The sequence below is a fragment of the Motacilla alba genome, chromosome 6, assembly GCF_015832195.1.
Source record: "Motacilla alba alba isolate MOTALB_02 chromosome 6, Motacilla_alba_V1.0_pri, whole genome shotgun sequence".
Lineage (NCBI taxonomy): Eukaryota > Metazoa > Chordata > Aves > Passeriformes > Motacillidae > Motacilla > Motacilla alba.
This window is the reverse complement of record NC_052021.1, coordinates 19,260,330-19,273,113: the sequence shown is the minus strand read 5'-3', so window position 1 is coordinate 19,273,113 and position 12,784 is coordinate 19,260,330. Positions and strand designations below refer to the sequence as shown.

The following is a 12,784-nucleotide window of genomic DNA, read 5'->3' as shown; positions in this document are numbered from 1 at the left end:
CTTTCCAGTTTGAATTATTTAAATGTAACCTAAAATTCCCATTTAACTTTGTAGTAGAGGCAGAGGTACATGTTAAATGAGGCTAATAATGTAGCTGAATATAATTTTTCTGGTGTGTTTTTCAAATTCAATTTTACAGAATATCGACAAGGTGGTGTTTGTTGGCAACTTTCTCAGAATTAATATGATTTCGATGAAGGTGCTAGCATATGCTATGGATTATTGGTCCAAGGGACAGCTAAAAGCTCTGTTTTTGGAACATGAGGTAAGGAAATATGTGTTGAACTTCTATTTGTAAGTACAAAATTCTTGTAGTTCTTTTTGGTGAACTTGAAAGGGGAGAAATGCCATTGCTTTGAATTGAATGCACAAGGTAAGTTTTGCATAAATATTTTTTAGTTTGCAAATTCATTTGAAAATACTACTTGTTAACTTCTTGGTTTGATCACTAATCTTGTGATGTGTGTTGTTAAACATTGCCCATTCCTCATGTTTGCTTTCTGAGCTTGATAGCAACAATGTTCATTTGCGTGGGCTGGTGTAAGAGAACCTCAAGTATCATTCATTTTTGTAAGCATAATTTTGAGGTGACTACCAGATGGACAGGTCCATGATGGAAACTGCCCTGCCTTGGTACAGCATCAGTATTATGGTTTTGTAATTTATTTTTTTTTATAATTTTGGAGAACTATGTAAGACTTTTTCCAGTATCGGGCCCTTTCTTCTACCTAAGGATGATCTTATTAAATGTTATTTTACATAGAGCAAATATTTGGCAGGGCTGACATTCTTTTAGTTGCTTTAACAGAACTGAAAACTTTGTGTTCATGTCTTATTTTGGAATTTGATTGGCTTTGATTTTCTTTTGCCTTTGTTCAAAGGGTTATTTTGGAGCTGTTGGGGCTCTTCTGGAAATGCTTAAAATGACAGATGATCAGTGATGAAGCTGTCTGAAGAGATTCCCACTGCAGATGCTGCTGGGTAAGAGTGAAAGCCACTACAAGGATGGAAATGAAGCCATTATGGTAGTTCTACCTGCTGGATTTGTAAATAATTTAAAATCCTTTTAGCTGATCTTTAATTTCTGGGTTTTGACCTTATACTTCAGAATTCATACTGGGAATTATGAGATTTTTTTTCTGTACACTGTATTTTATAGGGGAAAAATGTGCAAAGTGGCCAAACATAAAAATTTTATGGATTTATTTTAAAAAATGGATACTGTTTAATGTAGGACCTGTGATATGAGGCATCTGCTTTTCTTCTGGGGTTTACTGATTAGTGTGGTAATTTTAACTTCATTTAGTAATCACTCTAGGAGATTTTTTAATCTTATTTTCATGACGTTTCATGATTTGTTCTTGGTTTCAAATGAAACTACAAAGCTGATGCATTTTACTGTGAAAACTAGTAATTGATTTTTTTGCCTTTCCTTTCCTCGTTAGATGAGATGCTTTAACATCTCTCTGCCCACCCCACTCCCCCGAAAAAATAAAATTTGCAAATCATTCTGTGGCTAAATGCTTTTCTTCAAAGGACTGTGAGGAAGCTTCATAATAGCAGGGGGTTTAAGATTGTAATTTTTCAGTGGTCATGAATTGCAGCAGGAGGAGACTGCCAACTGGTTTTGCAGGGCTGATTCTTTTTTATAATAAAAAATTTTAAAGGAGATGTGAACTAAAATTCTAATTATTCAATTGACACTAAAATGAAAATCTGTTTCTGATGAAAACCTCTGATCAACTTGAAGAGTTCTGTACTAAAGATGTTATTCACTCTTGGTATTAGATGGTAAAGGGAGATTGTCTTCAGTTATTTTTCTGTAGGCTGCAAGTTTTAACTTGTTCTTAATTGAAAACAAATGATAACAGCATTATTAAAAGCCCAATTACTAAAATTAGAAAAATACTGATTAAAGTATTTGCTGCTTTTAAACTAGTGTTAACTTCCTCTCCAGGACACTAAAATTTGGGTGTTTATTCCAGTACAGTATTTTCTACCTTTTTGGATTTGTGGACCTCTCTAGATTTGTTTTCCCAAGTTGACTTGAGATCCCTTTGAAATCCTTGTACTTAGGTTGCTGCAGAGCATGTATAAACTTGGTCTCCTTAGATACCTTGAGGGCTCACAAATGAGAGGCTGAGAAACAATTCATAAATTATTTTGTCTTGCAGGACTGTATGTGATGTCACATAATGTAAATGACTCATCAGAGGGACAGTATAGAATTCAGTATATTTTTGAAAGGGGGTATATTTCACTTTTTTAAGTCATTAACTTACATATCTCCCAAATGTTGAAAGATGGTGATATTAACTGAAGTGTTAACTTGTGTGATGGAAATAAAGACCACTACTGTTTTGACAGTTTTCATGTATCTGTGGAATTCATTTCTTGAAAGCAATGATGTGACATGCATAACACTTTTTTTGTGACATACATGGCTACTTATTTCCATGGTAATCGTTTGGTTCTTGACATGTTTTTACTCTTCATAACAAGGCTTTAATCTTTGAAGCCTTTTGCCTGCTTGAAATTGACTTTAAAGGGCTGTGAACAAAAATATGAGCTCATATTAGCGTGTTGAAGTTGATATTTTCTGTAATATTGAGCTTGAGGTAAGTGCAGATGGTTCTGCTCAGTGCCTCTGTTTTTTAATAAAGAAAAGAAAAACACTTTGATTAAGGTTATTGGTTAAGTTTGCATTCAAATAAAGATTCACTTGTACACTGTTTTGGTTTTTAAGGAAAACTTCAGAATGTGAAGAGGTAACTGTGCTTCTTATGGTAACCAGTAGAGGGAAGCACGACATCAGCCATGAAACTGCTTGTGTCAGAGAAAGATCCCGTTTCTCTCCATTGCCTGATTTTGAAGGGATTTTGACATGGCAATGTCTGTCATTTAGGTGTTCTTGCATTCTTCACATTTGGAATTGTGAATGAAGACAATAATGTTAAGTAAACAAATACGAAAAAACTGCTGTTCTTTTAAGATTAAAATCCTCTGCTTCACAAAACAAACAAACAAACAAAACAAAAAAACATACACACATTGAAAAAACCCTAGCAAGCCCTTCAGAGAAATATATAAGGGCTTTAATTGCACAAATTGAGGCTGTGTGGTTAAAGAAGAAAAGCACAGTCATGGTAGCCCTGAAGTTAGCCCTAAGATTCTAGGGACTGTCAGGTAAGTTGATCACAGTTCTAAGAGAAACACAAAGTAAAACTTTACCCTAAAAATGCTGATTTCAAATTTAAAAGTGTTTAATAGGTGAATTTCTGTAGTTAAAGAATGAGAAAAAGTACTCTGAATTGTATATTACATAAAGGAGTACATCTGGTTGGGAAAAATATTAGCAGACCTTAACTAGGATAGAGAGTTGTGGAAAATCACAAAGTAGGAAAAAGTAGAGGAAAGCACTTTATGTTCAATTCTTCACTTCCTGAGGGAGAAAAGCCTAATTTCTTTGTTGCCTTGAAATCTACAGTTGACTACTTTTTCCTGTTTCCCCATCAGTACCATCATATGAATCTGCTAGTACTGTAACTTGCTTCTTTACCTTCAGACTTTGCCTGCCTCCACTAATCCCAGCTCTTGGTTTCCTCTTCCATGCCCCCCTTCTGTAATTAAGGTATTGGATAAATGACAGTGTGGTTGATTTCTGGCACTGTTACAATATTTTTGCCATAGGGGGACTACTTTGGGGCATTTCTGAGAGCATTGGCATTGTCTTGAATTTTTCTGCTTGTGTTTGGTATCCAGTTGCTGTCTACAGTCACCTGTTGGAAGGGGTTCCCCAAGGTGCCCCACTTCATCAGTCATCCAGAGGTATCTAAAGAGTATGAAAACGTTCTTGCTCAACTATACAGATACACCTCTACTATAACTGGTACAAACTGGAAGTTTGTGCAAGCAAAGTTCAACTCCAGCACTATCCAAGAGTATTACTGAGAACCTAGAAATATCCGGATTCTTGGATCTTTTTTGTTTTAGAAATGGTGAAGTTGAAGCAGACTTCCCTAAGGGAGATCAGTGAGTCTGCAGATTTAGAATGTGTTGAAAATACTTATTTTGGTATAAATTAAAGAGACCAAGCTTTGTTCATCTAACTTCTCTTTCTGAAATATGGTAAGGTAATTATTCAGGTAAGTTGGAGCAGAATGAGTCAGACTCATCACTCTCAATTGTCATGGCCTGTTCTTCTTTTGCACTTGAATGTTCTTGAATCACATGCTACTCTCTTCATTCTCTCCCCATCACCACCAAGACAGCCCAATTTTAAATGGTTTTGACAAAAAGTCTAATTACATCCCCTAGGAAGAAGGGTCAGTGTCCTAAAGTAAGATTTTTTTACTAAAGTATTGAGCGAAAATCCCTAGTGCTGGATGAAGAATGAGAAACAGCTAAGAGTATTTACTTTATCAGATTGGATAGAGAAGGCTAGCATGGGGTGCATGGGGGCAGTACAAGAATCTGACTTCTAGGACAAGTAGGGTGCTTGCAGTTCATTCCAACCTCAGCAAAGCTGTCCTGGTGTTTCACTGTTATCAGCACTTCTGTTCCCATTAGACTGTCACAAGATACTTGCAAGTGATTTTTGGCAGGACACAGCAGAACTTTAGAGATGGGAGAACCATATGGGGTTGAACTGATGACAAAATAAACATCCATGATTGTTTCCAGTTGGATGAGGAGTTCTACTGGGTTCTGTTTTTAAAGTACAAGGTGTCTTTGAATTTGGAATTAAATGAAACACAGGATAGGAAAAGACTATGGTCTCTTTTGTGTCTTGGTACCTGGAATGAAGGTGGGTAAACAGCATGAAATGGCATCATGTTTTACTTAAACAATGCGTCATTCCCTGTTCTTAAGTAGTTTTCCTTATTTTGTTGTGATGATCAGGGTACTTCCACCTTCAGAGCGTCTTTCCAAGTTGACAACTTTGTCATTTTCGAGGTTTTTGAGTGGGTGACCCATTCATTTCTTTTCAAACTTAAAAGTTTGCATGAATCTGGGCATTTAATACAAAGCAGAAGTTGCCCTTTAGCAACTGCTGAGGTACCAAAGCAGCCTTGGCAGTGCATGTACAGAGTAGAGTTTACCCCTGTTACCAAGATTTCCATTTATGCCCCTCTGTGAAGATGTGGTCCCAGCTAGCCATGTTAGCACTTTCTCATTTAGTATGTTAGTTGTTTTTTTTTTTCCCAAAATGGCATGCTTTTTTAGGTTTAAAATCTTTTGTGAGATGAACTTTTCCTTGCAAAGGAATACACATTTTCTGTTGCATCCTCAAAAGCATCAAGGAACAATTCTTAGAGCAAGAAAGTCTCATCATGGGCAGACACTGGTTTGATAATGCATTTTGCCACACCAGACATATTGGTGCTTCAAGCAGCAAGGTGGTGTGGTCACTGGTGTGCTGTGACTTGGTCAGGGGATTTGTTTTGCATTCGTACGTTAACAAACTGCACAAAAATAAAACAGCTGGTCTCAGCTTGTAGGAGTTTCTAATGCAGATGCTAGGTTAGGTGGAAGTGGAAATACCTGTGTTTCAGTAGGGATGACGAAATGAGTATCTCAAGCCCATAGGAAGGATGCTGACCAAAATGCTTTCCTACAAGCTTTTAGAACAGCTGCATCAGTTAGGAGAGTGCAATGGAAATATTCTCATGTAAGGCAGCAAACCATTACCAAGCTGTAGATGTAATAGTGAGTTGGGATAGTGGCGTTAATCTATACCTGCCCCCTCTGTCCTCCCACTGGCATTACCCCACTGACAGGCTGACTGGCAGTGGAGGCAGCACAGCCGAGGTGGTCTGTGAAGATCTGTTTTGTGAAATGCAGTAGTGTAATGTGGGCAAGGCAGTTGAAGCTGGGAGAGGCTTCTCAGAAAAGATTGGATAGGCTTCACCTGGAGATAAAACCTTACTCTTGCTATTGATTTGAACAGTGAGAACACTCTTATTTTGAAAATTGCTCTTATTCTTTTTATATTTTAAAAATTGCCTGTGAAATAATGCATATTAATTGGAAAAAACCCTAAACAAACTAATTTAGCATTTTCACAGGTGGCTGGCTAAATGAATCACAAAATGCTGAATGTACTTAAAAAAAATTAGTTCTTTTTAGTAGAATTGTTTTGTTTTTTGAGCAACCTCACCCCTACTGCTATTTGAATAAGTAAACAAAAACATGCTGTTCCTATGTCCTAAGCATGGAGCATGCTGTTACCCAGCTAGCTTTCAGCATATTGCACTTGGCTACAAAAGGCTGTGCACAAAAAAATCCAGAAATATTTACAAGATAAACCAAAAACACTCCCAAATTCCCAGTGTTTGTCACTTCTGTTTTAGCTTAGAAAATAAATTTTCTGTTCTCTTCAATTATAGGAGGTTTGTAGACTTCTTTCCAGCAAGTTTGCCTGTGCAGTGTAGAGGCCCCCAAGCATCATTGCTTTCTTTGCCTCTTAGAAGGGAGAAAAGCAGTGCAAGGAAAGCTAAAGCTGCTTCCTGATGGTCTGCAGGCTAATCTGTAACACACTTCAAACCTGCTCTTTTACAGCTAGGGCAGAAAACATTCAGGAACTAAATTTCTCTCCGCTCCTTGCTTTCATCACATAAGAAATTGTATTTAAAAAAAAAATTAAACAGAAAAGGTACCAAACCCTGCAGACTAATTCACCTTTTAATCATTGGACAAATCATAGAGGTCAGCTTAGTTTTAGTCAAGAAGACTTTTTCTTTCAATTTCTAATCTTTTCCTCCTCAATTTGGAGCTTGATTTTTTTTTAAGGTGCCATGCAACATCTCTCTCTCTATTCCGGCTCTCCTACCTGAAAGGCAATTATAAAAGTGCCTTTGTGAGGTTTTTGTGAACATCTGGTTCCCAGCATTATGGGAATTTGCTTCGTTTTCTTTTATGTACATTACTATAAAGTTCTAATACACCAACTCTGGCATTATAAGGCCCTTGATCAGGCTGGGAGCAGAAGAGCTGTTCCTGATACTGCTCTGGAGTCCAGTGACTATGGGCATGAGATGCTGTAGAAGTTTGTCCTCTGTGTGGAGATTGTTAGGCAATTAAAATATCTTTATTCACAAAAGTGTAAGAACTGGCTCTTCCTTTTCTAGCCTATTGCCTTACAGACCCACTGGAGGAGAGAAGGTGATTTAGAGTCAGTTCCCTTTCAGTCCCTGACCATCCCACTCCCCCTGCTGTGCTAGAAAGCAGTGGTGAATGACTGGCAACTCAGTAAAGGGGAATTTGGGACACACACAGCAAAAGGCAGAACAGCAGAGAACATTTTTAAAACACTAACAAAAACACTGTACTAAAATATGATTCAGGCTTGAATCAGAAATCTGTTGATGAAGTTTGTGGCACCAGTTCCAAAGTCAGCAGCACTGGCTGCAGAGCAGTGAGGTGGTGTGGAATGCTGCTGCCCTGTGCTGCCAGTGCTGGGATGGCAGCAGCCACGTGGCTGACACTGAAATGCAAGGCCGTGGATAATCAATGGTGTAATATTTACCAAAATACTGGGCTATTCAGAGCAGATAGTTTCTTTTTGTTAGCTCTGTCTGTACATGCATGATTCACAGAGAAAAAAGCAAATGAATGGGGGAAAAAATTGTTGTACCAAGCACAGGTGAAAAAAAATTATCTGTAGGATTCTGTGTTGCGTAAGTGCCCCTGGAACTAATCTGGTACATCTCCAAATAAAACAGAAATCTTTGATGCTTGTAACTTTCTGCGTGGAATGACAATAGTTTCTGTGTTTGTTAACTCTGTAAATGTTTGCTGTAGATACTATCAATGGGAATATTTTATTTAAAGTAATGTATTAAAGTTTAAACCAAAGAAACTTTTCCCTCAGCCTGAGAAGACAACAAATAGGTAGTAAAACTGAATTGAAAATAGTCCTAGGTGTTAAGCTGTGTATTTTACAGGTGAGCTGGAGCAAAAACCTGTCCAGAGGCACAGTATACCCCAGGCTGGGTAGGAATTCTCTCTGAAAGCCCCAGCAGCAGCAAACACCAGCCAGAGTTTTGTTTGAGCTGCAGAAAATTCTTGCCAAAGGACTTGTTTTCTGTGCTGTGGAGGTGTGAAGAATTGGTGGTGGTTTACTATCTTCGTTTACATGGTTTTGTGTGCTCATTTGGTGAACAGGATAAAGACCACCTGTATTGCCTTCAGGCCTTGATCCCCAATTCACTCTTCTTTAGCTTGTGCATTTTCCTGAGAGCTGCTACAGGCAAGGGTGTTGATGACGAGCAGGACAAGCTGCCAACACCATTTCTTCTGAGGGCACAACAAGCTATACTTGCCACCCAGAAGAACGCAACTGCTCTGAATAATGTCCTGAAAAGTTGTAGAATTATGGAAATGATTAGGTCTCCTCAGACTCGAGACATTACAGCCTGCATTTGATGTCAGATTCCTGTATGGAGTGAAGTAGCCCAAGCTTCTGGTCCACAGTTAGGTGAATATGGAAAAAAAACTGGAATAGCTGTGCAAAGGCTTGCTTCCAAGAAAGACTAATTCAAATTTATTATTCCCATGCTGTGAAAAATTCCAATGTCTAATTAAGTTTTTCTTCTGATGGGAAATTTCAAGATGTCTACATTTCATTTCACTTTCCCCACCAAAATAAAGCCTGCTAGCAAGGAAACCTAGCAGGCTGCCAAAAGCAAGTCATTTGAAATACAAGGGTTTTTTTAAAGCTCCTGCATTTCTACAGCCAAATTTTGTTAAATTATGTTTCCATAGGACATTTTTAGTGATGAATCTATGTTTTCCAGTGAAAAATTATTGCACTTGCTAGCTGGAATGCAGTTCTTTGTAAAATACGTGCATATAAATGTGTCCAGAAATCTTACAGTGTGTGCTTGGAGCAAGGACTTCTGTGACATGTGCATAAAGACTAGCAAGGCAGAAGATTTGAAATGTGGAAGTTTGTAATCAGTAAAAGGAGATGAATCATCCTCTTGTTCAACTAATATTAAGTATTGATCTGCCTTTACTTATTTCATATTGAGAAAGTGAGGATGCTTCTGTCAAAATTTCCCAATATTCTGAAGATGATGCACTCTGTAGGTAGCAAGACATACCCTCATCTAGTTCAGTGTCATTAGAAACTGCCTGATTTTAAATGCATCTTTTGATCTGATGCAGAATGGTGGTCTTACGTTCCAGGAATTGCCAGTGTCCATGAAAAGTGAAGAGAACATTACATACCCTCCTTTTTCTATCCCAGGCTACATATATGACTTACACAGCCACATATTTTTAGGAATGCATCAGAGTCTTTTGATCCCTTGCTAAAATCTTGTGCGTCAGTAAGAAACAGAGCTTTCCTTCACCTCCAGAAAGGAGCCTCAGCTCTCAAGTGGTGGGTACTTTACCTTCTTGCCTTGGAGTTGGCAAAATTTGATTATAGACACAGAGAAGGGGCTGAAGGAACCATAGGAACTTGTAGTTTCCCCAGTCTTTGGCTTAATTTTTTAGAGATGCCAGGGAAGCTGGGTTCCTTTGGCTACAGAATGCCAAAGGTTGTAGATCCAAATGTTAGTGACCAGATCTGGAAATGTTCCTCTGAGCACGCCGTTGCAGCATGTCCCTGTACAGTTGGCTGGCTGCAAGTGCAGGGCTGATTGGCTCCCAGGGAGATGGGAGAGGAGGGCAGTGGAAGGAGGGTAGTGAGGTTTTCAGTTTCCAACAGGTATTTGTATATAAAGGTTCAAATTAAGAACATTTATTTTGTAGGAAGGCCATTCATCCACTGTTCCATGGCACCTAACCATTCTCTAAACTGCAAAAACTTTTCTTTTACCTGTTGAATTCTACAGTACTATGTTTTTGTGGTTTGCAAAGTGTGAAGGAGTGTAAAGGAATTACTCTTGTTTGCACAGGAGCCAAACCAAAACAAGCCCTTGCCCAGTTGTGTTTTCTTTGCCTGCTCAGGCACTCCAGGTGAGGGTGTGTGCTCCTTTCCTATCTTGATTGCAGTTCTAGAAAAAGCAACATTCATAGTCTTGCAATTTTGGAAGGATTAAGGCCATTATTCATGACTTCTTTTATGTTGCTTGGTCATTTGTGTGGTGTCAGCAGCTGAAACTTGCATGAGAAAAATTAGTGACAAAAGGAAGGCTGCCATGAATGTGTAAACACGTGTGTAACCCAAACCCTGGTATTTCTGTTAGTGTCAGAGTTTTGATCCAAGAACCAAATGAAGTCATGCATTTCGATTTGGTGTTATCTAGCTTCTGACACTTCAGTGATTAAAATGAATTTATATAAAAATGAATTAGCACAGGAGTGTTTTAAAGTTGTTGTTGTAGCACCGGGGGCAGGTCAGCAGAATGTGAGGGTTTTTCTGCCTGAGTTTCCCTGGCATGTACAATGCAGTGTGCTGTAGTGCTCTGACAATATCCTTTCCACACCACAGAGAAGCATTACCTGTTGTTGAGCCAGATGTCAAAATGTCAGTAGCCAATACAGATAACCACTGCTGTTCCCACTGCTGATGGGGAGTTGCCATAGAGGTGCTGCCAACCAGACTTGCAGGGGAAGTTCATTGCAGTGTTGAGATCCCCAAGCTCTTGACCAGCAGCTTAATGCCCAGACTTTCTTGTTCAGAATTTTATCTGCCTGTGTTAAGCAGTTCAAATAAAGTCAGCTGCAATTATGTTACCAGGGTATTGTGGCAAAGGAAATCTTCCAACATGAAGCACAATTTAGTACAGGTAAGATTAAAAATCTTTCCAAAATATTAAAGAACCATAAAAAAGTGGGGGGGGGGGCAGGGGGAAATCAAAAACTCAACAAGAAAGAGCTGCGCTTTTTTTTGTTCAAGGACAAGTTTTTATCACCCGCATGCATGGTGGGGAAAACCTAGCCCCTTTTCTCTTGGACTGCTGTGGGCCACATGCCACAGGAGGGGGTGTGCTGGTGCTGGGGAAGATGTGCATAGGGGTGTGCAGCTTCATGCCACAGTGTGCAGAAGGAGGGGAAAGATCAGTCTCTCCTGGCTCTCTTGTGCGGCTGTACGGCACAGAGTAGCTCTAGAGTCACCTAGAAAAGGAAGTCTTTTCCAATTAATAATCTGCCCTGAAGCTGCCATGCTTACCCAAATCATGCATGCTTGAACTTATCCTGAAGACCAGCAGAGCAGACAGCTCCCTGCCACCTTCCAAGGGCTCTGCTGGCACACTCCTGGCAGCTTTGCACTTGCTCTTCATAGCAGCGCTGAAAGGCAGCAAGGTCCTGGGGAAAGACAAGGACCAAGCAGCTCTTGTCTGGCCACAAGCAGGGTAAGAAAAGATCCCATTTTATCTTTGTTCTCATGGAAAGTGTCACAGGATGTTTAGTGTCCTTTCTGAGCAAAGACCTGCTGCTTTCCAGATCTTGCCTGAAAACACATGCAGTATTCAGCAGGCCACTTCGTTTATCTTTCTTGGATAAACAGAAGGCTGCTGGAATTTGAAACTTGTTCCAAGAGTCTAGGGTCCAAATCTGCATGAGTCCTTTCCCTGGTCTGGGGTTTTGAACTACGTTTGAAAATTTAAAAACTACCAAACAGCAGCATGATTACCAATGGGCAGGAAGGGCTGGTGTGTGTGACAGAAGACCATCCATATGCACGAGTTCTGCTGTTATTTCCACTCTTGAATGTTGCCTGACTTTGGAACAGTTTAAAATAACTTACAAAAAGCTTGAGAGCACTGATCCACAAATCCCTGTACTGACTTTGCCTCGATGGGGGGAAAAAAAAACCAAAACCCAAAGAACAAAAAAATCCCTTAATGCGATGAAAGCTCCCGTGGCACTGCTGAGACGCACTTCTCATGCTGGTGAAGGTACCACGAAGGAGGGACTCCGGCTGCCTCGATGACAGCTTGACGGAGCCGGGCGAGGGGCCGCGCTCGGCCGAGCCCGCCGGGTCCCGCTGCGGAGAGGGGCAGCCGGCCGGCCAGGTGGGCGACCGGGGCTGCCGGGCAAACTCCGCCGGGGAGGGGCTGAGCCGAGCCCGAGCCGCGTCCCTGCCTCCTGTGCCGGGGGCCGCGGTGGCGGCCGCGCTGCGGGGCGGGCGCACGGCCCCGCGCCCCGGAGCCTCCGCCCCGCGGGGCAGCGCGCACGGGCGGCCCGGGGCTCCTCCCGGCCCGCAGCCTGCAGGCGGGGGCTGCAGCCTGCAGGTAGGGGCTGGGGGCTGCGGGGCCCGGCAGCGGCCGGGGGGACACAGGGGGGACACAGGGGGGGCCCGCGGGCAGCGCGGCCGGGGCGCGGAGCGGGGCGGGCAGCGCGGCTCCCCGGCGGGGCGGCCGCAGCCGAGGCGCTTTCGTGCCCTGCCTGTGTCGTGGAGCCTTAGGACTGCGGAAACCTTGAAAAACCAATAAAAATGAACGTAAACGCCAGTATTTAATGACAGGATGTATATACGTGCATATATATATATATATATATATAAGTTTTATATTTTTTTAATAGACATATATAAAACTGTTGGTTAGGTAAGATGCTGGTCAGGTAAACAGCATTTAAGGATAAACAGCGTTTCAAGTTGCTAGATGGTATGAGGAAGCTCAGGTATCTTTTATTTCTGTTGCATAAGCAGAACAAATGTACCTGTTCCGAGGCAGGTGTGAGAAGCAGGGCTGCGCCTTGTCGCCGTCTCCGTGCGTGCGGACGCGCGGCTGTCACCGGGATGCCCGCGCACGGCTCTGCGTGTGTGCTTGTGCTTGTGTTCGTGGGTTTGTGTGTTCGTGTGTGTGTGTTTGTGCTTGTGTTG

The 12,784-nt window shown here is 41.2% G+C and overlaps 2 protein-coding genes across 12 annotated transcripts in view; both read left to right on the top strand.

Moving 5' to 3' along the window:
- Nucleotides 1-2,377, top strand: part of PANK1 (pantothenate kinase 1) — a 42,633-nt gene extending 40,256 nt beyond the window's left edge. For 5 of the 6 annotated variants that reach the window (XM_038141567.1, XM_038141569.1, XM_038141565.1 and 2 more), the window contains 2 exons: nt 140-265; nt 882-1,407. In XM_038141567.1, coding sequence (XP_037997495.1) covers nt 140-265; nt 882-941 — 186 coding nt within the window. In that variant the 3' untranslated portion in view covers nt 942-1,407. Of the gene's footprint in view, nt 1-139; nt 266-881 lie in introns of all 6 variants that reach the window. The other variant, XM_038141564.1, reaches the window with a different exon arrangement.
- An 8,710-nt stretch (nt 2,378-11,087) lies between these two features.
- The window catches only part of SLC16A12 (solute carrier family 16 member 12), a 33,394-nt gene continuing 31,697 nt past the window's right edge, over nt 11,088-12,784 (top strand). For 2 of the 6 annotated variants that reach the window (XM_038141558.1, XM_038141553.1), the window contains exon 1: nt 11,497-11,972. The gene's annotated coding sequence lies outside the window, so the exon portion shown is untranslated. Of the gene's footprint in view, nt 11,310-11,496; nt 11,973-12,041; nt 12,192-12,784 lie in introns of those variants that run through there. The other 4 variants (XM_038141551.1, XM_038141552.1, XM_038141557.1 and 1 more) reach the window with 3 other exon arrangements.